The 25,151-nt window shown below is 51.7% G+C and overlaps 4 protein-coding genes across 5 annotated transcripts; 1 reads left to right on the forward strand and 3 right to left on the reverse strand.

Moving 5' to 3' along the window:
• Window positions 1-1,961: 1,961 nt before the first annotated feature.
• On the reverse strand, window positions 1,962-12,970 carry si:ch211-1i11.3 (mitogen-activated protein kinase kinase kinase 5). The gene is made up of 28 exons (XM_052066020.1): window positions 12,039-12,970; window positions 11,368-11,507; window positions 10,856-11,043; window positions 10,296-10,464; window positions 10,010-10,116; window positions 9,705-9,875; window positions 9,497-9,609; window positions 9,264-9,423; window positions 9,041-9,191; window positions 8,783-8,887; window positions 8,367-8,416; window positions 7,652-7,747; window positions 7,018-7,102; window positions 6,640-6,773; window positions 6,432-6,559; window positions 6,167-6,303; window positions 5,987-6,092; window positions 5,689-5,846; window positions 5,411-5,609; window positions 5,156-5,327; window positions 4,867-5,032; window positions 4,604-4,786; window positions 4,427-4,532; window positions 3,915-4,146; window positions 3,707-3,813; window positions 2,731-2,828; window positions 2,553-2,629; window positions 1,962-2,165 (listed from the first exon to the last, which is right to left on the reverse strand). The coding sequence occupies exons 1-28, from the start codon at window positions 12,406-12,408 to the stop codon at window positions 2,069-2,071; spliced, it is 4,005 nt and encodes a 1,334-aa protein (XP_051921980.1). The 5' UTR covers window positions 12,409-12,970; the 3' UTR covers window positions 1,962-2,068.
• Window positions 12,971-13,651: 681 nt separating this feature from the next.
• snip1 (Smad nuclear interacting protein) lies at window positions 13,652-15,787 on the reverse strand. Its single transcript, XM_052066022.1, has 4 exons — window positions 15,492-15,787; window positions 15,159-15,285; window positions 14,366-14,910; window positions 13,652-14,123 (listed from the first exon to the last, which is right to left on the reverse strand). Exons 1-4 carry the CDS (start codon window positions 15,623-15,625, stop codon window positions 13,865-13,867), a joined length of 1,065 nt encoding a protein of 354 aa, XP_051921982.1. The 5' UTR covers window positions 15,626-15,787; the 3' UTR covers window positions 13,652-13,864.
• A 115-nt stretch (window positions 15,788-15,902) lies between these two features.
• dnali1 (dynein, axonemal, light intermediate chain 1) lies at window positions 15,903-18,388 on the forward strand. Of its 2 annotated transcripts, XM_052065991.1 has the most exons (6): window positions 15,903-16,185; window positions 16,634-16,752; window positions 16,830-16,999; window positions 17,357-17,535; window positions 18,058-18,222; window positions 18,283-18,388. In XM_052065991.1, the coding sequence occupies exons 1-6, from the start codon at window positions 16,105-16,107 to the stop codon at window positions 18,316-18,318; spliced, it is 750 nt and encodes a 249-aa protein (XP_051921951.1). In that variant the 5' UTR covers window positions 15,903-16,104; the 3' UTR covers window positions 18,319-18,388. The 2 variants fall into 2 exon arrangements, with proteins under 2 accessions (XP_051921951.1, XP_051921950.1); XM_052065990.1 differs by having other exon boundaries at window positions 18,058-18,380.
• A 103-nt stretch (window positions 18,389-18,491) lies between these two features.
• On the reverse strand, window positions 18,492-24,262 carry gnl2 (guanine nucleotide binding protein-like 2 (nucleolar)). The gene is made up of 16 exons (XM_052065930.1): window positions 24,034-24,262; window positions 23,396-23,477; window positions 23,204-23,298; window positions 22,824-22,963; window positions 22,569-22,753; window positions 22,405-22,471; window positions 22,112-22,270; window positions 21,911-22,024; window positions 21,702-21,830; window positions 21,312-21,416; window positions 21,083-21,241; window positions 20,386-20,493; window positions 19,836-20,308; window positions 19,433-19,497; window positions 18,878-18,966; window positions 18,492-18,694 (listed from the first exon to the last, which is right to left on the reverse strand). Exons 1-16 carry the CDS (start codon window positions 24,095-24,097, stop codon window positions 18,545-18,547), a joined length of 2,184 nt encoding a protein of 727 aa, XP_051921890.1. The 5' UTR covers window positions 24,098-24,262; the 3' UTR covers window positions 18,492-18,544.
• Between the last annotated feature and the right edge of the window lie 889 nt (window positions 24,263-25,151).

A 25,151-nucleotide genomic window follows, 5' to 3' on the forward strand; every position in this document is an offset into this window, starting at 1 on the left:
GCGCTTACTTCAGCGGGCCTTGCGTTAGACACTGCATCCAATGACACGATACGGCAGTGATCCCCACCCCCCTCAATTTTAATTTGTTCATCATTGTAGCAATAACGCGGCAAATACAATCCCTCTCCACCCATATATTGCGAATCGTCCCCATGTAGGTCTTAACAACATGTGTTGTCATCCCGCAGCCAACTATGACATCTGGCCAAGACACATGCGGCCCCTCCAAACTCACCATCAGACCCCCCCACCGAACCCCCCTTCCGTTCCAGTGCACTCTCTTGTTGCTGCGTGCGTGAATCTCTGCATTCCGGTCTGCTACCAATCCCAAACTGCTTCAATAATAGAAGCCCCCTGTCGGACCCCCGAACTCTAACGACCCCTGCCCCTCCTCCAACCCCAACTCGCTTTCATTTCCATGACAACCCAACATGAAGAGAGAGAGAGAGAGAATGGCCAGCGAGTGAGGGGGGGTGGGACAACAGAGGCAGGAAATAAAATATGAATAAGAGGCAAGTGGGAGGGGCTTCTCTCGACCTCTGGCTTCATTTTAAAGGGGGTAGTGGACACAGAGATCAGGGCCGGGGGTTACGGAGTGTTTCCAGCCGGTCGGCGAACAAAGTAGCAAAATAAACCCTTTGAAATGAAATGAACTCAACAAGTGCGCTTGTCTTTTTCTACGACGCTACCACAGAAGAGTTCAAGCCACGGCAAAGAGTCGAAGCATTTGCGACTAAACGCCGGCCAGCTGAGATGCTCCATTTCAAGGACGCTTCAAACGCACCCTTCAAGATTCTGGACCTCTTTTCCTAAAAATGCCATTTTGCCTGTTCAGAGGCGATGCTATGGAGCACAATGGACACGAGCGGCGACTTCACTCTATTTCCAAAGAGCAGAAAATCAGTTCTATTATTCGCAGTCATGGTCGTAACACTCGGACAGTTTGACTCTGGGATTAATCAAGCGCAAACCCAGTTGAAGTGGATCTTTGACGTCTCTAACCGTCAATGGCAGTGAATGAGTTTGGTTCACTTGACATTATCTGCGATGAGAAAGGGTCAAGTCACAAAGTCAGTTCTGAAGAACATGACGACGACAAATTCCATCTGGTATGAATTCAAAGGTGGCGAGAACAAAAGAGGATTCTCTCAGCCTCAGTCACACACACGGATTTGTGGTTTTAATTCATCCCGAGAGGATTAAATGTCAATGTCTCTCCAGTGGTGATTGCTAAATGCATTGAGCGGGGCAATTGGTCACGTGACACGCTTGGGCCTGATCCGACTCGACAACGAGGAGCAAGAGGTGCACCTCGGAACGCGTCCTATGAACTCATCTTGATCCAAGACGCGCGGCAAGACATTTGAAAAGAATAATTGAGGCCGAGTTAAGACATGACGGGTCAGATACTGTTACTCAGCATGGATCGCGGAGGAGGGGTGCATCCCGAGTAACGGTGCACGATGGATAGGACGTACGGGAAGATGTTTTTTTGGGGGACATGAAGTACAAAACAATTTTTTCCCCAAAAACGATGTATATGCTCAGGTGCATTTAGAAAATGGCATCCTTTCAAATATGTGATTCGGTCGGGTCCATTCAAGGTTGATGGCGTCCTTGTCCATAGTCATGTCGGAATGTCCAACAGCACACATCCGCCCCCCCCCAAAAAAACAACAACAAAAAACAATGCGATGACTGCCACTATTGTTTGATCTATGGTGGGCGATGTGGCTAATCCCCGAGATTTAGGTGGTGTCCCCAATCCTCGGGAAAAGCCTGCTGACTGATCCTGATCCTGATCCTCGGGGCGAACGTGTCTCAGGCTTTAGGCCCCTGGCAAGGGTCACCCAGACGAAGTACGCCCGAAAAGATCAGGACTGTAGCTGTACCTGGTTTTATTGCTAAACGTTTTGATATTACTGTGTGTGTGTGCGTGTGTATATACATCTCAATACAGATTTAGATATGTCACATATTTATCTTGAAATGTACAAAGAGGAAGTTAAGAAGACCAAAGAAAATAACGCCTGGAACAGGGCCAGCCTGTCCACGAAAAGCAGGAGCGTCAGAGTCGAGCGCCGTGGCCGTCCCGGTCAAGCGTTGCGCGCCGGCACTTGCGGTAAGCCGCAATGGCCGCCCACAGGCGGCACAGCGTCCCTCCCCTGAAAAGAAAATTAGTGGCGCTTGAAAGACTGCAAAACACCACGAAAGAATCTTGTGTCAAATATCAGATGTGATTTGGTAATACAGAAAGCAAAATGTTTCAGTGTTAAGAAAATGAAGTAAAAATAAAAAGACACGAAAACAGTGTGGCAGAAAAGGATCAATTTACAACATCTACATTCGACAAGACCCCGCAGATAAAAAATTTTGGACTATCCAGCGAATAAGTTCTAAATATACATATTTTTGGGGAAAATAATGAGTTTAGAAACATTTATGGGGGAAAAAAAAGAGTAAATGTGACTTCAAGAGAACAAAAAAAAGCTAAGGAAGCCCCACTTAGGTATCACCCCCCCAAAAAATAAATAGATTGCAAGCACGCTCACCTTATTCCACAGTACATCAAGTCGTCCCTGCAGGCCATTTGCAGAAGGCAGTCCAACGTGAACTCGTGTGCCACCAACTGGGGAGAAAACAAACAAACAACCCCCCCAAAACCCCCCACCATGATGCACAGCAGGAATAAACAGGAAGGAAAGTGACTGAGCAAGCGGGTGGAGTTACCTTCTCAACGGTGTGCTGGCCAACCGGGATGGTCTGCAGCCAGGCTACCATGTCCCTCACGTCCGGATCGTCGCTCTTTTGCGCAGTCCAGCCGCCATCTACACACATGACACGTGATCTCAACATCTATCCATCCATCCATCATCCGATCCGCTTCTCCTCAGGAAGGTTGCAGGCGTGCCGGAGCCTATTCATGTTATCTTCAGGAGACTCTGAACTGGTCGTCGGCCATTCGCAGGGCACACAGAGTGGAGCAAGCATTTCCAGTGTTCCAACAGCCTAGCATGTATGCATGCGAATGCGGGAGGCAATCGCAGTACCCGCAGAAAAGCCACGCAAACACCACAGAGAAGACCAGAGCCCGCAATCGAACCCACAACCTCTGCACATGCTCTCCATTCGATCGTCGTGAAAACAAAACATGCCCCCCCAACCCCAAGAAAAAAAACAAAAAACAAATAAACGGAACCATCATGAGTCAGGTGACAGAAACCGGTTGTGCGGAAACCCGAGCCCCGAGGCGAGGAGGAGCCTGGTGACTGTGACGAGATGCGGACCTCCGCCAAGGCCAAACAAAAAAGTAGCGCAACCGTCTTCACTTCAACGCCAATAAAACGCGAGAGAAAAAGAAAACAAGTTTGAGTCTGTTATTGCATTGCCACGGATTTCCAACAGGTGGCAGTACTGCGAATGTCTAAAATAGAAATCCAGAACAAAAACAAATACCAGGAAGCGCTGCGTAGGGAGTACCGTCCATATAAAATTCCAAGTCTGACACGAATAGTACCTCTAGTACTATAGTTGTATTTTTCTAAAAAACGAATCTCTTTAATTCTACTTGCGAACCCAGTGTCAAAACACCGCGATCGTTTGTTGCCAGGTGCCAAACGAGTGACCAGAGGAGGACATTGACTTCCATCAGCTGTGAAAGTGTGCTTCAGAAATACGGCCAACCATGTCAAAGCAAAAGTTTTACCGGCAGCGTGTCCCCAGAGCGCATCAATGTCCTCCTGTTTCTTCTGGACCAAAGTCCTCAGTAGGTCCTGGTACTCTCTCTCCTTGTCACTCAGCAGGCTCAGCAGTCTCAAACACCAAAGAACACAAAGTCAAATGCGGGTCACAGTCCCCCACCCCATTCAAAACATATATTATAATAATAATAATATGCAGTTGTTGCGTTCCACCTTCTGGTCTCCAGTCGGAGATCCCTCAGTTCGTCGCTGAGCGGGCAGTCGCTGTCCAGGATGGCGTCGGCAGGCCTCGGCGGCGCCGGGATCTTGTCCGCAGACTCGGACGTGGGGCGTTCCGCCGCCGCCGCTTCCTCCTCCCCGCGGCGGCCGCCGTCCGCGTCGGCCGGCGACTCCTCGGGCGCGCCGTCCTCGGTCTCGAATGAGGACTGCAGCTGGATCTTCAGTTCTAAGGCGGCGGACGGAACCATATCCGAACATCACCGTGCCATATTGTTTGCCAGTTGAGATTTTGAGAATTTCGCACGGCTGCCAATGGGGTAGCTTGACATTACAGACGGTCTTCCAATACCCCCCCCCCTTTTTTTTTAATTGCAAATGCTCGTTACGTAGCTCACACTATCACACTCGGCCAATATTGAGATGATTCTGATTCGGCGTTAGTTTGTGTTGCCGAAGCAAGCGCGGAGGGGACGCGGCGGTCCTCGAAGCGGGCGGGCGAGTGGCACCTGGCAGAAGCACGGTGATGGCGTCCTGCACGGCCTGCCGCAGCAGATTGTCGAGGGCGAACATCCAGTGAGGCTTGACCTGCTGCTGCCGCAACACCTTCTTGACCTGCGTGAAGCAGCAGATGATGGCGGCGGCGGCGCAGAGCTCCCGCTAAACGTTTGGCCGAGTCGACGTACGGCGTCCTGGAAGCCGAACAGCGCCGCCTGCAGGCCGCGGGGAGGAACGGCGGCAGGCGGCGGCGCGGCCCGCAGGTCCCGCAGGCTGCTGGTCAGCCGCTTCTTGTCCGGAGAGCAGATGTTGGCCCGGAGGCAGCAAACCAGCTCGGTGATGTGCTCCGACGTCAGCGACGACCTCTCCGACTGGGAGAAGAGATTGAAAAAAAAAAAACCGGCCCACTTCCTTTCTACTTTTGAGGTCCCGTTCTCTGGCATTGGCGTACCTGTGGCAAGGCCTCCTGGATGTTGGCCACCACGTTGGCCATGTAGTCGGTGAGCACCCGGTGCAGCGTGGCCCTCCTCTCGCTGTCCTTCCTCAGCAAGAACAAGCCGGCGTTCTCGTCCGTGGATGCCGGGCTGCTCATGTCCAGCGGCGAGTCCTCCGGCACTCTGGACGCACGACAGGCTTTTGACTTGATTTTGGGTTTTGTGCACTTTGTTTTGAACGGATCGACTGTCGTCGTCGTTCAAGTTTCCGCGCGGGACGATAAAAGGTCTCGTCCCGTAACTCACGGCAGGAATCGTCCGCAGGCGGGCGGGCTCTCGGAGTTGCGATTCCCTGGAAAGGCGGAGCGCCGCGTGGCCCTGAAGTCCAGCGAGCAGGACAGGTCGACGGAGCCCGGGTCAGAGTCGGCGTCCTCCACCAGGATGGAGACCGGCACGGACAGGCTGCGCCGGTAGTCCCCTGGGAAAGGCACGGCGAAAAGGATCAAAGGAGGCGCGGTGCCGAGCGGATGAGCGGCGCGCCGCGGCCACGGGCGGTCCCACCACCAGAGGCGTCTTGGAGGTCGTCCTCCTGGGGGGCCTTGGCTTTCTTCCTCGGGGACGACCTGAGGAAGGCGTCCCCGAGCAGGTCCGCCGCCGTGGCCCGGCCGTCCGGGTCGGGCTCGAAGCAGTTCATGAGGAAGCGCTTGGCCTCCGCCGACATGCTCTCCGGAACCTTGGGGTGGATTTTAAACATCCCCACCTGGAGGCGCGGCGGCGTCGTATCTGGTTAACGCAAGTCCCGCGGCGGGACCGGACCGCGGATCGCCGAATGTCTCGACCTTGTACATGGCCGCCTGAGGACTGCCCAGCTCGTGGAAGGGCGTTTTGCCGGTCGCCATCTCGATGATGGTGCACCCCAGGGACCAGATGTCGGCCGGCTTCCCGTAGCCCCGGGGCCCCTGGTCGATAATCTCCGGCGCCATATACTGGAGGGTTCCTATTGACGGAAAAAAAGACCCGGCCGGATATTCCGGCGTCAGGCGCGTTTTGGCTCGGCATTGAGATTTTCCGCCTCGCCGCCACCAGGTGGCGATGATATTTGAAAAACGCGCTAGCCGAAAGGCTCTCCGATCTTACCGGCAAACGTTTCGGTGCAGGGGTTGATGCCCGCCAGCCTCTTGGAGGTTCCAAAGTCGGAGATCTTCAAAACGCCGCTGTACGTGTTGATCAGCACGTTGTCGCCCTGCAGCAAACAACCCCCCCTTTTCATTTCCCCACGCGGGCGCAGCGGTTGCCGGGCGACGACGGACGCCTTGCCTTAATGTCCCTGTGAACAATCTGGTTGTCGTGGAGGTATCGCAGCCCCTCCAGGATCTGCTTGGTGTAGAAGATGATGGTGGCCTCGTTGTCCTTCAGGGGACCCCACTTGGAACGCAGCAGGGACGAAAGGCTTCCTGCCGGTGCGGCGACATCTTGTGTGAGACGCTTGCGCGATGGAATATTTTTTTGGGGTGGGGGGCATTTACATAAAAGGAATGAAACGGGATTGAAGTCAGGACTCTTTTTGTATGGGGCCACAAACCTCCCGGTACTTCCTCCATGAAGATCTTGATGAAACCGTCCTGACTAACGGAGCCCAGGTACTGGACGATGTTCCTGTGCTTGAGCCGCTTGTGTAAGCAGATCTCCTCGTGGAGCGGTTGGGAATAACTGCCAGGAGACGCTTGGTGAGCGCTCGCTCGCTGGGCTCAGAGGCGACTTTGAATGAGGAACGGGGCGGGGCCTCTCACGTGCTGTCCTTCTCCGGGATCTCCTTGATGGCGATGCGCACTTGGTTGCTCAGGTCCCTGCCGGCGTACACCATGCCGTACGTGCCTTTCCCGAGGACCACCTTGTCGCCTTTCTCGTTGGTTTCGTAGACGTACTGCGGGGGAGAGGGGGGGGGATGACAACGATGGAAGAAGAAGGTGACTTTTTGGGAGGGACGGCCCAAAAAAACAAAGCAAAAGGCTCAAGTATCGCCGGCATCGCCGTTCGGCGCTCGTCAGCAAGACGATCCGACGTGTTCACCGGCGGTCGGGAACCACCAACTGCTCAGTGGAATCCAATTTGGAGGCAAACGGCACACTTTTCGAAAAAGCAAGCGGGAGACGTGGGTGGCGACCCACCTCGAGTATTCCCTCGCCGAGATGATTCGGACCGGGGGAGGCGTCCTCGGCCGGATGGAGCAGAGAAGTGACCAGATCGCAGAAACTGAGGAGATAGGAGCCAATCAGGGCGCCAGAACGTCAAATCCATTTCTGGCAATACTCTGGGAAATGTGACATGCGTCACTTAACCCTAGCGACTCGGGGCTCTCCAACGTTTACAGGGGATACGTTTCCCATGGCCTGCCCCCCGAGGCCCGATAATCCCAATGGCCCTTCGCGGGTGATGCAATCTCATTTTACATACTTGTCGGTACTGCAAATGGGCCATTTCCTTCCAGCTGATGTCTGGCCAGTAAAAGACAATTGCAGACGCATCTGTGCTTTTAATTGTTGGTTTTACGTCGAATCGAATGATTTCTTGCTACGGGTTTTGTGGCCCCCCATGGATCCTCGTTTGAGAATCACATTGTTAAAAAGGTGACATTGGTTGAGGTTAAAATGCCTTTTCAACAAGCCGACGCAGCCCAATTGTTCTTTGGACTCCAAAGTAGAATTCGATGATTGCCATCGTGGATGCCCCCCCCCCCACACGGCCCCCCACTCCCGCCGCAGCAGCCTCATTATCGATTCGCACGTCCGGCCGGCCGCTCACCCTTTACAGTGCTGCTCGGAGGGGAAGCAGAGCTGGAAGTCATCCGAGTTGTAGTGCACGTAAAGGAAGCAGCTGCGCTCGTCGATCTTTGATACGCTGCAGAGTAGAAAAAAAAAAATCACTCAAAGATGGTTCAATGTTTTGCTCGACTTTATCGGCCTGCAACACAATCGACATGCAAACGAATACTTTGGGCTGTAAAATACAAGGCTCTTTTCCGAATGGATGGTGTTCTTTGAATCATGGATTGGCATCTTTGAGTCGAGCCAAAGGTCCCACAGCCCGGCCTCCCTTCTCACTCGGCCCACCTTCACCTTGAGCTCAAACCTCATTTGGAGGTTTTGTTATGGGGGACGCTGAAAAACGGAGGGCGGTCCGCAAATTGCCCCCCAGGCCGTAGTTTGGACACCATCGGTGTAAGCCCTGCACTTTGGAAGGGACGTGCTCGGAGCCCCCGGGCCCGCCCTTTTAGCAGAGCAGATGTCTTTCATCCGGATGGCCACGTGGCTGCGCTTGAGAATTTGCCGCAGCGTGTCCCGACTGCGCGCCGCGTCTGCACCGGCGCCGACATGTCGGCATTTGGAAGCGGAGCGATTGCCATTTGAAGCCGTCGCGCTCCAGGTGGCGCTCCCGGTCCCGACATCAATGCAGCCGCACCCCCACACACACACACGAGAAGGTATTTGAAAGGTGTCGGCACAAGCGCGCTTCAGACCTCACTCCACGGATTGCGGCAGCCGGGAAAGTCCACTGATGCAAGCCTTTCTGTTGAGTCAAAAGAACGACAACAACAAAAATGACAATTTGACACTGGCGGCTTCTTCAATGCTTTACGGGTGCAGTTTATCCACACACACACACACACACTTAAGAAGAAAGTCAACACCCCGAGGCATGACACACATGACACACACCACGCCTTCGCATTTGGCCTTGAACATTCACACAACTACGCATGGTCCCGTGGAACAAAAATGGCGACTTTTTAAAACGTTGCGCAGTGAGGGCCGATGAGACCGAAATGATGAGTGCGTATGAGCCAAGGCGGGGGCCCCCCCGACCTCCGGTCCGTGCACCGGCGCCGGGTCGATGACCTTGCGCGGGGCAATCGAAATAGGGGTCGTCACACACCTTGAAGGGCGTGACGTGTTTCAGCCGGACGGTGCGACTTTGGTCCCCCTCGCTCACGGACACCAAGGCAGGCTGAAGGACTTTACTGGGCTCCAGAATCAGCACCTGAAAAACACGTCGGACGATCAATAACAGTCAAGCGCGGCCCCCTGCGCATCCATCCTGAGCTCCTCGCGCCCTTTTAGGTGGGCCGCACCCCCAAATGCATCGAGCGACCTCTGACCGGCGCCAGAGCGGCAACGGTGCGGCGTTACCCACCGGGCAGCGCTCGGTGCAGGCGCCGGGTTGACAGTACTGCAAAAGCAGCTCCATCCAGAAGTTCGCCGTGTCCTGTTTGGAAGACGTTACGTCGGGAGGCTTGGCAAACTGCCGGTACAGAAGGTACGTCTCCATCACCGACGCCACGTACCTGAAAGACCGAGAAGAAGAAGAAGAAATCCGCGCGGAAGGCGTTTGGCATTCAGAGAGGCCGCGTTCTCACCAAAGGGGAGCCTTGAGCTTGTAGAGCTTCTCGGAAGCCTCGATGACTTTCCTGTGGGCGTTGGCCAGGATGTTGGCGCCCAGGTAGAAGCCCACGTCCCAGTAGTCCTTCATCTTCTCCAGGCTGCCCTTCCGGCCCAGCAGGGTGCTTAAGGTCACGCCTGGAGACAAGCAAAAAAGCGCCGCGGGGATTCATACGCGCCACAAAAGACGACCAGCGATGACGCGTCCGACCTTTCTTGCGCAGCTCCATGGACGAATCCATCTGGTGCCCCGCCGCCATCAGAAGGACCACGTTGTTGATACCCGAGTGAAGAGTCTGTTCCGTCTCAAAGGCTTTTCCGTACCTGCGGAAGAACCGAGAGACGCTCGCTGGAGGCGAAAGCCGCGGGGGAAGGCGACGGCGCGAAGGCGACGGCACGAAGGCTCGGGGCGCGCATACCAGTAGCAGGCCCGATCTCTGCTGTGCTGGTCGCTGAAGCCCGAGCTCATGAAAATGTCTTTGTAGATGCGACCGCACAGGCAGTACACGTCCGACACCACCTGGCCTCCCGATTCCACAATGGGAAGGATCTCCTCCAAAGCTTTGGCGCGGTCGCCCGCTCCATTCCTCCTGTTAGCGTGCGATCCACAACAACGGCCGTCTGTCAAACAACTCCAAAATGGACGCCGGCGTCCGGAGGAATGATGCGCCAACGACACACACACACTCCGGAGCTTTAAAGCAATGAAATAGAAAGACTGTACCTGTTGAGGGCAAAAATGTAGTGGAACTTAATATTTTGGTGTTTTGCCACGAGACACATGGGGAGCTGGTTCAGCATCTCCACCAGCTTTATCATGGCATCGTAGTCCTGTCAAAAACAAAAGCGTACAGATGTTTCATCTTCTGCTATCGGGATACATCGCTCCGTCGTGAGATCCAAACTGCTCCGCAACGCCCCGCCCACGGATACGAGAGATGTTGAAAACATGACTGCAGACTTGTTCCCGCCTTGCGTTCTAAGGCAGTCCGAGTGTCTGAACTTGTCACCTGAATGTCCCTGTAGGACAGCAGCAGGTTCATGACGATCTCAGGGGTGAGCAGCTCCACGCTGTCCAAACGCATCTGGATGCGGCTCAGCTCCTCGCTCAGGGCGGCACCGCTGAAGCGCTCCCTCGCCATGCGGATCTCGTGCCGAATGGATTCCCGGAAGTATTCGCTGGCGGAGGACACCAAAGTGGTTGGAAAAAACCTCTGACTTTTGCACTTTGAAAAAAAAGGCATCTACCCACTATAAGTGCTTCAGACAACAAAGTGTATGCCGAAAAGTGGTGAAGATTGCACGAGCGTCTGTGTCCTATGTGTTGTTCTTTTGACTTCAAAATGGCGCCACGTGAGTGGCTGCCTTTCCAGCAGCTCCTACATTTTCTTCTTCTACTTCTTCCTTTCATAACTTTGCTGCTGTGAATCGGGAATTTCTCACTTGCGAGACTAATAAAGGTTATCTCATCTTATCTTATCTTATGGGAATTGATTCCAAAGCCCGGGAGTGCCAAGCCTCCAATTTGACAAAACACCGTGGCGGCGAGACGTACAGGAAGTCGCCTCACCTGGGCTGCACATCCACATCGTTGAGCAAACGCGCGAGTCTGTCGGCCAGCGGCGTAAGAAGCGAGTCCAGCTGGAAAGCGGGCCGCATCAGCTCGTTGATGCCGGTCATGACGGTGCCGTCGCAGGCCAACACCTTGCCCTGAGGCGTCACCACGTAAGGGAGGAAAGTGTAGCTTCCACACTGCTCCTGAAGCACACACACACACGAGGCTCTTTTGGGACCTGGGAATATTCGGACTCCCTTCCAGAGCACTCGGACAAGATTTGGATGCCTTTATTTTCCCCGATTTCATCGTTACGACTCATCTCGCGGGCAGCCGAAACGCTGCGTAAAATTGTTGCGCATCACTTCATCCCTGCATCGGCTCAGGCGTGTATAGCAACCGAATGGGATTTGGAAGATTTCTCGTCAACATTTTGATTACAATGCAATGATCCAATGACTCAAAGCGGCCTGGTGCTATGCCCCGCCCCCCTCCGCCCTCCCAAAAGGGAGTAAACGCCATCTCACCTTCACGGCCTGCAGGTCCGTGTCCTCCTCGTAACGATACAGGATGATGTTGTTGGTCATGCTGAAACTTTCTCTGACTCCGAGGTGATAGAAGAGGGACGCTTGGCAGAAAGAGTCGCTCATCTCCACCACGGCCACATCTGCCGGGGAACGACGGTGGCAAAATGATGGCGGCAGGTCGCGGTGACAACAAAAGACAAAATGTCTGTCCTATGATTGGTTGCGTAGACTCAGCAAGTTTGACCAGCAAAACAAGTCGTTTGCTTTGTCATTTACGAAGGCCTCTTTGACCAAATGGGGGAGAACAAAAAGATATAAACTCGTGGGGAGTAAAAAAAAATAGGTTACAAGAAAAATACTGTCAAAATGAGAACTTTTGGGGGGCTTGTTCAGTTGGAACGACTTCCAAATATGTCCTGTTTACTTCCCAAAAGTTTTCCTTACGACGCTTGTACGTCGTTGGAGTGCGAGCACTACTTTTGGCAACTACATTTCAAAATGTCAGTCGGCGCTTTTTTTTTTTTTAAGAACTTCACATAAGGGGGAGACTCGGGGCCCTGCGGTATTTCTTTTTTTTTGGGGGGTGGGGGGGGGGCACAATTACTTGCGCTTGTACTCGAGTACGTCGTGCCAATTGTTTTGTCCCTGAAAGAAAAAGTATGGCAACTCACCAGCATTGTAGAAGCTGTCCAGGACGTCCGTGGTCGCCATGGAGATCCTCTCGAAGGGGATGCTTTTCAACGAGGCTCGCGTGTCGGCGCACGCCTCCTTCAGACAGGCCAGGGACAAGTGGCGCTCGGCCTGGCCGGCCTGCGCCGTCTCGGCCGCGGCCGCCTCGCCTTCGCCGTCCTTGGCGATGTAGGCCACCGACACGCCCCGGCCGCGGCTCCGGGGCGAGACGACGCCGGTCCTGGCGGCGGCGTGGCTCCGGGCGCTCAGCTCCATGGCCAGCGGGTCCTGCCACAAACTTCCCGCCGACGCCTGCGAGCCGGCGGCGGGCTCCCGCCGGAGACTCATCCGTCTCCGCTCCGTCGTGTACATGTGTCGTTCTTCCTTCTCGTCGGGGTCTCGGGCGTCTACGGGCGACGCGTCGCTATCGTTGCGAGAACCTCAGGTGAGTGAACGCACTACGCGAGTTCCTGAGCGTCCGCCCCAAAAGCTCCAGGAAGGTTCCCGAAGCTCCGCCCCCGTCATCCTCCAAACCGGATGCCCGCGCGTCTCGCGTTCCTTCCCCTTTGGCGGTAGGCGCTGAACGCTTCCATCCAAGTTGTGGCGGATTGCGCAATAAGTGCCTTCCACTCAGGGAGTGCTCTCGTGGTGTTTTTCCTTGCACGCCGCTACGGAGATTGGCATCATCTAACGAGAGATTTGTCGACACGAGGCGGCAACCTTCCCAAACTAATGCCAAGATTTCACACGGTCGCGCTGTTCCTCTCTTCCAGTGAAAACACGCGACTACACTCTTAAACCAACTGCAGCTACAAGCAAAGACAACGGAACGCAACGCTATTGAACGCAAGGAGACACTTAAGAGACACTCAAATAAAGCTCAACTATTGAAGATTTTTCGGCATCCACCCAGGACCCGTGCGTGCCCGTCTTGGACTCTGGACTGGCGGACCACAAAAGCTTCGTGGCTCAGGGACACCACCGTGTGGACATTAGCGGTAGCGCTTTTGATCGGGGCTCCCATTGTGACACACGCTTCGGAAAGAAATGTGCTCAAATGATCTGTGAGTTTTACCGTTTGGTGTTATCTACCATCTTTGTGATCTCCCCGGGGCGTCCAGGCAAGTAGCGCGGTCATCCGGGAGGGGCTCGGAGTCGAGCCGGCTCTCCTCCGCGTCAAGAGGAGCAAGATGAGGTGGCTCAGGCGTCTGATTAGGGAAGCCCCCGGGACGACCTAGGAAATGCTGGAGAGACTAGTCTTCCGGCTGGCCTGGGAACACCTTGTGATCTCGAAAAAAAACTGAACTTAAGGAAAATTTGTATTTTCAAGACACTAACACAACAGGGGCCTGAGTACTACAAAAAAGCTGCATGAATACACACACACGCCCCTTTAAAGCTGATGGCGATGCTCAGATCATGTCCATCCTTTCCACGCATGGACATTTTTTTCACAAAATTACTCAAGCTCCATTGCCAAACGGGTATTAAATCTTAATTGCTAAAGAGAGGGAGAAAGAGAAAAAAAAAGATGCAAAGATGCGGCAGCCTCAGTAATACAACAAAAGCTAAACGACCGTGACTTATTCTCAAATATTTCAGCTCGAGGCAGTCCAATAGTTGACAGTCTTTATTTACAGGACAAAAATGTAAATTTACATGACTGCTGTGAGACCCCCCCCCACCCCATGTGAGGAAATTAAAAAAAAGGGGGGGGGGTATCTGTCTGTACACCGGGGCGTCGTAATTGAGCGCATCATTCATGGGATCCCGCATTGAAAGGCAAAAACAGATGACATGGTCAAGTTAGATTTCTGGACTTTTTTTTTTACTCATCCAGGACTTCGTCCTCCTCTTCGGGTTCCTCTTTGGCGTCCACCTCGCTGGTGTCGGAGAACTCGTGCAGCAGGACGTACTCGCGGCTGCTGAAGCCGAACTTGAGCACGTCCTTCTCCTTGAGCTCGTAGTAGCGCTGCGCCTCGATGCGCTGGTTGTTCAGGTAAGTGCCGTTGCCCGAGGCCAAGTCGATGATGTAAGGTCTCACCCGGCGGCCCGTGGTGCCGTCCGCTCGGGTGAACTCCGTCACTCTGAACGCACAGAGAAAGAAATCCACTTTAGATTGCCACCAAAGCCGTTTAAAGGGAAAACGCAATTGAGAAATAAATCAAAAATCATTTTGGAGTGGGCCAAAGTTTGCTTTTGTATCGCCGCTGATGCAGCTTCGACGGGCCGGCGTCGTGGATTTGCCGTCGCCGTTTTCCTTCCTTGGCCAAAAACACTTGATGGCCATTTTACTGTGTCATTTCGACTGCAATGAATCGGCCCTCACCTGTACTGGAATACCGCGTGCTGCTTGGAGCAGGACGGGTGATCGATGGGAATGTCTGCGATTTTGCGCTGTCTCCCCAACAGATAGGCACTCTGTCTGTGAATGTACATGACGGGAAGCTGCTCGTCGTTCTTAAACGGGTAGAGGCGCCACCTCCGCTTGGGAACGCGCGCCTCGGGCGGCTCGTTGTACTTGATCACCACTCCGCGGAACGTGTTGGTGTCTTCCGTCAGCGCCCCCGACAGGCCGAAATTGGGCTTCTCCTTGTCGGCGGGGGGTTCCGTCGGGCTGTCGCCGGCGCCCTCCGGATGGCCGAAGCCCACCTCTTGGTTCTCTTCGCGCCGTCTGCGCTTTTCCCGCCGTTGCTCATCGTGGTGCCGCCGCTCGGCTTGCTGCGAGGCGGCGGCGGCGGCCCGTTCCCGCCGTCTGTCGCCGTTACGCTCGCTTTCATGCGGCCGCTCCGATTCGCCCCTGCCGCGCCTTTCCTGCGGCTGCTCGTTTCGTCTTCTCTGCTCTTCTCCACCGGAACGCTGCTCGTCGCGCTCCTGTTTTGCAGTTAGGAAAAGAAGGCTTGTTTTAAAAAAAAAGTTTGAGGAAACAATCTTTTGGCATTTATCCTCTTTGCTAAAGTTCACTTGTTTAATGCCAAAACTTGACATCATGAACCACTACACCACCAGCTACCATCCGACCAAGTCAGTCACTAAAAAGTGCGCAAATTCCGCGTGTAGGCAAAAGCGGTGAAATGCAGTGTTGTGAATGGTTTCGGCGGCCGATTCCGAGCTGAATTCACCCGCTTTAACTTGACATCGGCACTGCGATGAGGACTTCTCCTCCGAGGGGATCTGCTGCCACGCCGAGCGGGAGAAGAGGTCTCTCTCCTGCCGGCCGAGCGCTCGTCTCTCGTCCGGACAGGCGACCTGGAAGAAGCAGTACACGCACAGAAACACGACCCAATAAGCAGCACGCCGATGATAGTTTGTTACGTGACGAACGCTCACGACGAGCCGAGCAAACTCAGCAACACCATTTTGCAGTTTTGACGGCGCGTGCCATTAGTAAAGAGAAAAAAAACAAGATTTCAACTAAAAGGTCTGGCAAAAATAATAATTTTTAAAAAACTGGCCTGCTGGCTCTTCTTCTGTTGTCACTGGGCGAGCGTCGTGTTTTGTGCGGCCTCGCGGGGCTTAGCTTCTCTTGTTTCACCTTCGTTTTCACTTCGGGCGAGTCCCTTCTCTTGTGTCGTTTTTCTTTGGCCATTTGCCTTCCGGGAACAGAACCGCTCGAAAAAAGTTGTAAAGCGCCTCGGCTTAGGTGTTGATGATCATTTTCTCGACAACAAACTTAGCGATGAGCAGGGGAGCTAGCTTACGTTATGGGTTCTTTACTTCCGCTTCCGGTGGGAGCCCGGGAAATACACCTCGGCGAATAAGTGCTTGTCGCATTCGGTCCGTTTGGAAACCAACACTTTAAAATTAATTCAACGCCTTACTTAAATACGACAATAAAGCATTAAAATTTACTAATAAAATCTGCTTTTGTGCTTCTGATGCAAACGAAATGCGTGAGTGGAAAAAGTGGTCAAAATCAGTTCCCCACCCGGCTCGAATACGATCGATACCAGTCGGAGAACGTTACCATGACGACAGAAAACGTCAACGCGAACTTTTTTTTAAAGTCGAAACCAACCTGCTGCTGCAGTTTTTCGGAAGAAAAAACATTTTATCGCATCCCATAAGATGAATGAGGCCACAGAGTCCCTTCTCAAATATGACACTCCGGTTTCGATCAGCAAAAGCACTGCGAGGAAATCGGGGAAGGTAAGTGGACCACGGAAAAGATGGAAAATTACAAACCATATTATTTTCTAATAATTTACATAAACACAACTCAGTTGAAATTCTAAACGGCAACGCAGTTGTATTTAAAAATGTCTCTCTTTAAAATGGTCAGCTTTTAAATTACTGCGCGGGGATGGCATTACACCCGGGCTCGGGGTACACTGTACAGCAATCAGAAATCTGCGTCGCACCCATGAAGAAAGTCGGGCATTTTATTTGATATTCTCAAATATATTTACCGATTATTTTCTCAGTTTGCATCAGTCAAGCCCATCCTAATCCCGAGAGAGAGAGAGAGAAATGTATGTCATGCAATGATTATGTTCTGAGGGTCCTTTGTTTAATTTCTCATGCGTACGTCGTTCAATCAGCCAAACAGTTTGACAAACTCTTCTTAAAGTGACGAACATTCCTTTTTTCCCTGTAGGGGCGTCCATTCAAAGTGAGCGCGCATCAGCCTGCTGACACCCCTGTGCCCCCTCCGCCTAAAACCAAATCAGGGTCAGCTGAAAATGAGGAAATCCTTCACGTCATCTTTCCGCCCAGGTAAGTGCGCCCCCTGCGCAACCGCTTTTACAGCCCTCTCAGAAACCCAGAACGTAAACAAATACTTGACGTCTAAGGGAGTGGATGGAGGGCAACCAGATGTGGGCGCAGCGGGTGTCCAGTACGCCGAGTACACGGGCCGACGTGGTCAACCTGGAGGAAGTGCTGGACAGGAAGTTGCAGCAGAGGCGGGCCTTGGAAACGGGCATCTGCCCCGTGCGTAGGGAGTTGTACTCGCAGTGCTTCGGTAACTATTGTGATGACATCATTTGAGCTGCTTAACCTCACGGGGGTCACGGGTGTTCCGGAGCCTCTCCCAGCCGTCTGCGGGGTACGCCAGACAATCGCAGGGCACACATAGACACACAATCATTCACATTCACAATTACGCCTCGGGACAATTGTTGTTTTTTTAATCATTAAGAGCGTTCCATCGACCTCCCATGCGTTCCATGTTTTTGGACCTCTGCACCGTGAGGCGCCGCTCACAGTCATGGCAATTGCCTTGGCAATTTGATGCAACCGCTGTCAAAGAAACCAAAGCGGTGGAAAAACCAAAGACATACTACGGCGACTTTTCCCTCTTTCTATTCTTCTTTTGAAGACGAGCTGATTCGGCAGGTGTGCGTCAACTGCGCCGAGCGAGGCCTCCTGCTGCTGCGCGTCCGAGACGAGCTCCGAATGACCATCGCCGCTTACCAGACCCTGTACGAGAGCAGCGTGGTGTTCGGCATGAGGAAAGCCCTGCAGGCCGAGCAGGACAAGGTGGAGGTGCTGCAAAGAGTAAGCAAGACGCGTACCCTGAATTATTCGTCTCATTCCCGGTTGGCTTAACTGTAGTTCAGCCGCACCCCCACCAGATGGCAGCCTTAATGAGGACGTGACATGGGACGATGGACTTTTTTGGTGGCTCGCATAAACCTCGGTGGGTTTTCAGGGCCTGCCCGCCCAACCATCAAGTGTGACATTAAACGGCCAAGTAAATCTTTCGTGATCCGCTCGTTTCCCAAAATGTGGAGGTGTGAGCGAGCCCCTCTTAATTGTGTCCATTTGACATCGCACAATTCTTGCACTGTGCTCATCACCCGAAGGTTAGGCTGGCGCGCGTGCACGTGCACACACACTCACTCACTCCGGTTTCGTCCTCTGTTGTCATGGTGATGAAATCAGTCATCAACAATGACCGAGCAGTCCAACAGATGTAAGATTTAGACACGCTAGTGAGACAAGTGGGAAGTGTTACTGTACATTTTCGACAAAAACGGCATACAAAGCCGATGGCTCTTGCCCCTTTGACGCATCCAGATAAGCGATCTGGAGAAAGAGAAAGAGGATCTGATGACGCGGCTAAATGCTCAGAAGGCCGAGTGCGTCGCCAACGAGAGGAGGGCCGAGGCAAAATGGGAAGCACAGGAAAAGAAGTACACGGAGCAGATTCAGTTTTTGAAGAGGACCAACCAGCAGCTCAAGGTAGAACATGTCCACCTTTCAATGCTTCTCTTCCTGACGTCTGCATGCATTCCCGCTTAGACCCAACTGGAAGGGATGGTGGCGCCAAAGAAGTAACTAACTCCCCAGCTGCGACGTGTCGCTGTCGCTACATGGCATGGCTACAAACGGAGGCAAATGGAAGACTCCCCCCCGGCATACTCTGATGACTGTTGCATTTAAAGCCAAGGCCAGACTTTCCCCGACGGGGTCAAAATGCACACTCTTGTTGCTTACATTTCAAATAAAGCATCACGAAAAGCCGCCTTCTTCCTTTTTTTTTAATGGAGTTGATTGCTAGCTTTTAGCGTTTAGCACGCTTCGCTTTTTTGCCCTGTGACGTTGCCGCTTGGGTGTCTTTGGTCTTGTTCTTGTTCCTGTTCTTGACGTTGTGCGTTTCGTAGTAGCGCGAGCCCACTTTCTTCGACCGCTGGGCACGGTCCAACGCTCGTCGCTGTAAAAACACATCAATGAACTTTTGAGGAGGAATTTTGGAATGGATCTGCCCATATTTGCACATACAGTATACGTCGCCTTTTTTAAATTAGCCCCCCCCCCTCTTTCCCCTTTCGTAACAGACATTGACAACAACAAAAATGTCGAGAAGCTAAACATAAATTGTGAAGGCGTTTTCGACCTCTTTGGACGACAGTTTGGGTTGTGTGGCGGAATGCTCATCTTCCGCGTCGTCGTCAGCTTTCCTCTTTTTGTTTCTCTGAGTGGCCGCTAGAATTAAATACAAAAATAATTCAATGAGCAACTTCACAAAATGCCAGAAAAAAATTGCAAGGGAGGCTGACTCAATCCCCCCACCCCCAGGCAAAAGCTCAGGATCGTCTAAACAATATGATGAGCTGATCATTGGACAAAGGTAGCATCTGAAACAGGTGGGGGCCCTCCAGGATTGCAGATGGACATGCCTGCGCTAGTATCTACGCTAAAAGTTCAGACAAACAACCTTGTTCTAAGAATACTGACCCCCCCCAACCCCCAACAACAACAAAATTGACCCAGCGACGGAAAAAAATGCTGCCAAGAAACACCATTTCCAGCCTGTGTTGAGCCCCCAAGTGGTTACAAATGCACTCAAAGTGAATGAAAATGAAGTCGCCCAAATAAATGAATAAATCACTCTTCATAAAAATCCAAAAATGCCCCGAAGGGGAAAGCGTACGATGTGATTCATAGTTACCTTGCATCTGCACTTGTTTGGTCTTGATGTTCATCAACAATTTGTCTGAATCGGCTTTTGGTATCCTGTGTCCCAAAAACAAACAAAACAAAACAAAAAAAGTTAGTTTCCATTTGGATGTTCTTCATATTACGAACAACCAGATGAAAATTAGCCACTCTGCGCCTGTGTGCACACTTATGAGCGTGCGAGCGAGAGAAAAAGAAAAATTGGCTAGCAAGAGGCCGAAGTGGTCCAAAACAAAAACATCCTAAATGTTTTTTTTTGATGGACTCTGGGTTGGGTTTCCTCATGACTTTGACTTTTTCCGCATGACTCACTTGACTTCAGCTTAACCGGTGCAAAACAAACACGAAAGTTCCCCTTGGAAAGCAAAACTGTTTTGGTGGTGACCTCGACTGACCTGATGGCAGAGAAGCGCTTGGATTTGGCCCGGGCCAGAAACTGCTTGTATTTGGCGATTTTCTCGTCCAGCTCGCGGAGCACCCGCTTGGAGTTCTTTTTCCCAGCGAGCGCACCGTCTTCGGCGGCCGGCTCGCTGCCCGCCTCCCGCTCGTCCTCCTCTCCCTTCACGCCCTCCGCCTCCTCTTCTTCCCCCCCAGCGTCCTCCTCCGCCTCGTCATCCTCGGCCTCCGAGCCGGAGATGTCCAGGTCGGGCATTTCCACGGGGACCAGGTCCTCCTCGTTGAATTCGGGCGCCACGTTGATCTTCCCGAAGTTCTGTCGCACGCTGGACAAAATCTTGTGAAGTTCCTCCTTCTGCCGCCGTTTCTGCTGCTCTTCGCCTTCGATGGTGGCGGCGATGGGGGCTTCTTCCGCCTGGACATCTTGCATGCCGTCGACTGCTGCTGGCGCAGAGTTCACTGGTAAAGGTTCCTGGTGGACCAAAAAAAAGTAATGGTAACATCAAAGGTGTTGCAGGTATCGAATTGAGAGAGAAAAAAACATCCTACCTGCTGGTCACCCTCGGGGCCTGGAGGCTTGACAAAAAAAGGTATACGTCCCCTCTGCCAATCGTTTAACACCATCTTGGACACCGTGGGCAGATCCGGCTCTCCGCCCTACAACACAAAACACGTTGACAAATTAAGTATTAAATATTAAGATATCCTTTATTTGTCCCACACTGGGGAAATTTACAATTTAAATTGTAAATTAAAATTAAAAAATGCTGACAACATTCTATTCTTAAAAAAAAGGGGGGGGGGGGTTCAAAGGTGAACATGCAAGAAAATACTCAAATATTTTCATAGAAACTGGAGCAAATGTTAACTATATATTGATGAAAATATAAAGTTGGTAAATAGAATAAACGATCATCAAATGTTGTTCTTAAACACAGAAAATATAACTAAGGAGCATAAAAAAAAATCACAAAGTAACATACGTCATAAACAATACAACTATGTAGAAATATTTGACGGTGGGCCGCAAATGGCCCCCAGGCCGTAGTTTGGACACCCACCTCCAGAGGAGTAGCTAAATGAGCTTCATAAATCTATATCTAAAAATATCTAGAAGATATTTCAAACAAAATAATCGACATCGACTTAACTTGCCCCCGGCACACCGGTTGAGAGTCAGCGCTCTGAAGAAGTGCACGTATTCAAATATGGACCCATTGGGCGTTTCCAAGCGCCTTCCTCTTACCTTCAAAAGTTTGCCGGAGCGGAAGGCCAACTTCTCGAGGAAATCCTCGGCCGAGCTCCAAGTGGGGACGCGGTACGTCTTCTGGATGTACTCGGGCTTGGCCCGCTCCAGAACCGCCTCGATGTGCTCCTCCGGGTTCTTGATCTTCTCCACTTGAACCTTCATGAAGAGAAGTCACGAGCCTCGTCACATGCCCTGAGGCTAAAACGCAAATTCCAGTCCAACGTACCACTCCTTTGAGGACAATATCCGTCTCGCTGTCCTCTGAAGGGTAGACCACGCCGGGACAATCGATGAGGAAGATTCGTCGCATCAAAGTGATGTACTGCCACACCTGCAAGGAGGCCATTTTCGACACGACAATGAGACCATCCCTCTCGAGTTAATTTCTACCGATCTGTCAAGCAACCGGCGCTTTGTACAGAGTGCTGGACGCGGAGCAAAAACAAATTCGGACAACAAAACGATCTATTCATAACGACCGCCACGGAAAGCACATGGAGAACAAAAATAAAACGTCACAGTGAAAAATCAACTTTTGCGCTCAGTTACAAGAATAAAAATGGCGAAATATTGTCACGCCCGACCATATCATCATCAACGTGATTCGAAACATCACCTTGGTTTCTCCGGCGATGGGCGCCACGTTGCAGACTTTCTTGGAGCGCAGCGTGTTGATGACGGAACTCTTGCCCACGTTGGGGTAACCGATGAAGCCCACGCTGATTTGTTTCTTGTCCGTGTGGAGCTACAAGAAGACCGAGGGGGGGGCTTTGAAAAAGTCAGTTTCCAAGCGAACGGGAGCCGCTCCCCACTTTGTGGCTTTACCTTGCCAAACTGCCGGAGGAGCTGAATGAGCGAGCCTTTGCCGAACGAGTTGGTGAGGCTGGCGTGAAAAGCCAGAGTGGGGTACTCCTGGGACAACAGCGCCACCCAGCGTTTCTGATTCAAACAACAAAAAAAAAGGGGCGACGCTTTGGATGGAGCCGCCCGAGCGTCAGGCGGGAAAATGACGGCCGGCGGTCTCACCGTCACCCAGGTGGGGATGAGGTCGCACTTGTTCAGCACAAAGATCAGGTGCTTCCACGACTTCTCCTTCTTGATGTAAGCTTCGATGCTCTGCGAGCGGGTGCCCATCGGGTCTCGGGCGTCCAGCACTTGGATGACCACGTCCGACGAGTCGATCACCTGCGACGGCCAAAGGCGCAAAGATGAAGGCCGCGTGACGAAAGCTTGGGGCTTCCGCCAGCCAGACCGCAACAAAGTCTTTTGTCGATGCTGCCTTCGAATAGCCGCCTTCAATTGTCCGCATGCAACAATACCTTGTAAAGTTCTCCCCAAATCCTCTTGGACTGACCCTTTTTGAAGATCTCTTCGCGGACTGCATCCCTGTTGCGGGGGGAGAGGGCGGAATCACACATCAGTGTTTTGTTGATCCGCAGGAGAAAGTGGAAAAAGTTCTTCTTCATGACCGGCCGGGCCTTACCGGACCCCCGTGTCCTCCGTCACCAGGTCCTTGTCCTTGTCTGCGTTGTAGCTGACGGTCGAAGCTTGGGCTTGCTCCAAGAGGTCCTTGACGTCAGACACTACAAGACTTGGCCTCTTGCGTTGAGCCTTGGGTCCGAACGTGGTCTCGAAAGCCTCCGTGTCTAAAATATGCACCCTGGAGTTCTGCCAACACAAACGACGCAGGTTACTTCTGTTGGCAAGCGAAATTGTGTCGCGTTTGCTTTGCACTCACGTGAGCTTTGACTCGGTCGCGCAGCAGCGTCATGGGCAGTTTGCTGGGTCTCATCACCACGCGGTAAGGATCCTTTTGCACGGCGCTCATCTCTTCTTGGAACTTCTGCAGGGATGATTGCTTGATCACCCGCGTGTTTGCTGCAAGGCACAAGCTTTTGAATTAACCCATATATGTTTGACTTGGAAAACACGTGTCAGAGAAAAAAAAAGCAAAATCCCCTCCTTGTACCCTGGTGATTACATTTGAAACTGACACACCTTCTACACTATATTAAAAAAAAAAAAAGCTCCAATAACGATCAGTACCATTCGATGATGTTGGTGTAGGGGTAAATTAGTGAATGCAATTTACATTTGAAGATTTATTTGCAAACTCACCAAACCACTTGATGTTGGGTTCGACTCGGGCCACCGTCCCGGGAGCCACGGTGGACTGGTACTGTAAGGGCTTGATGACTTTACCTCTGTTGTTACTGGCAACCAAAAGACAGATTACACTCAAACACATGAACACTTGTCAGAGCGCCGCAGCATCTTCTATTGAATCGCGCAACAAAACAAATCAATTACCATCTAATTTTTTGTCTGTACATATTCAGACGCTTAATAGTGGCCCGGTCCCTCATGTTGCTGCCGCCACCTTTGGCCCGATCTGTCCAAAACACACAAATAATCGAGTTAACGCCGTCAATAATTATCAGTTGATCAGAACAGACCCGCAACGATGTAACTACACTTTGCGACTTTTCAAGCGAATGATCCTTCTCACAAAGGTGTGTTATTGTGGTTGTAGTTTGCAGCGGTATACAACTACATCACCGCAAGGATAAATAAACGTTGTAGCCATTTTTGTGTTTCTGTAAATGTGTGTAAGAGATGGCTGTGCGTGAAAGTGACAAACGCGTGTCGAGGGGTGATTCGATGACTTAAAATAAACACAGGAGCAGATCTCATTCCAGTGGCAATAAGGTTACTGGTAGAACTTCGATTGTTCAAAAACTACCAAGGGCTACATCCAAGACATTCGCTTTTAACTTAAATCGTTTAAGTCGTCATCTTCGCAGGCTCTTTTTTGTGTTTGTTTTTTTGCATATCTACTAGTGCTGCAGAAACGATGCCACTTTGACCATTGTCGTCCTCACAAAGGTTTAAATGTCAGTTGGCGAACTATAAACAAACCGTAAGGCTAACGGGGTTAGCTTACTTACCCGGGTTGCTGCTGGACGTGGAGGGATTAATCGAGCTTTTCCCCTTGAACTGAGGCTTCACCATCTTGACCGTTTATCCGGCAAAGCCGTCAACAATGTCGGAAAAACAACAACAACGGCCCCCAAATGAGCGTGCCAATAAAGTGAACTTGTTTTCCTCCCTCCACCTCCTTAGCGCTACTCGGTGCGACACACGTGTTCGGTGACATGCGCCGGAAAGACGTCATCCAAGGGCGACGACAAAAATGGCCAATCAAAGAGCGGGGCGGTCAATGAACGTAAATCGTGTCATATTTTCATAAAAAATATAGATAATTCGTTTAAAGTCTAAAGTTAGGTAAAACGTGAATACATCACCACAAATATTGTATTTAACTGCATTTTTATTTAGTGATTAAAAAAAAATATTTGGTTTCTAAAATATACAGTATTTTGTGAGCCAGTTTACTCAAGAGCAGAATTAAAATACTTCTTTCAGTTCTTCTTCTTTTGATCCATCCATTTTCTAATCCGTTTATCCTGACGAAGCTCACGGGCGTGCTGGAGCAGTAGGCGGGGTACACCCTGAAATGGTTGCCAGCCAATTGCAGGGCACACAGAGATGCACAACCATGCACGCTCACACTCACATCTAGGGACAAGTTTTCCTTTAACCTGCCACGCATGTTTTTGAAACGCGGAGGAAAGCGGTGTGACCGGAGAAAACCCAAGCGGGCATGGGGAGAACATGCAAACTCCACACAGGAAGGCGGGAGATATGATCGATCGAGACTGTCTCTGCGGGTTCCCGTCAATCGAGAGATATGATATATCTCCTTGAATTTTCCGGCGGAGGCCAAATGTCGCTTAAAAAACTAAACGTGAACACCAAGCGGTGGAGTTGCCAGTGCAAATAGCTGTTGCTAATTATTCCACAGGGTTGAGCAGACTGAGGCTCTTCTCGCATTCCTTCCCCCGAGATCTTTTTGGGGAGAATAACAACAGCAAATATCTTCAAATGCAAGTCGGAACAAAAATAAGTAAATAAATAACGCTCAGCGGGGCCATTCCATTCCTTTCTCCCGGTGCACAATGCAGTTTGAGATCTGCTACGTGACCCCCAAAACAGCTTTGCCGAA

The sequence above is a fragment of the Hippocampus zosterae genome, chromosome 5 (genome assembly GCF_025434085.1).
Source record: "Hippocampus zosterae strain Florida chromosome 5, ASM2543408v3, whole genome shotgun sequence".
Taxonomy (NCBI): domain Eukaryota; kingdom Metazoa; phylum Chordata; class Actinopteri; order Syngnathiformes; family Syngnathidae; genus Hippocampus; species Hippocampus zosterae.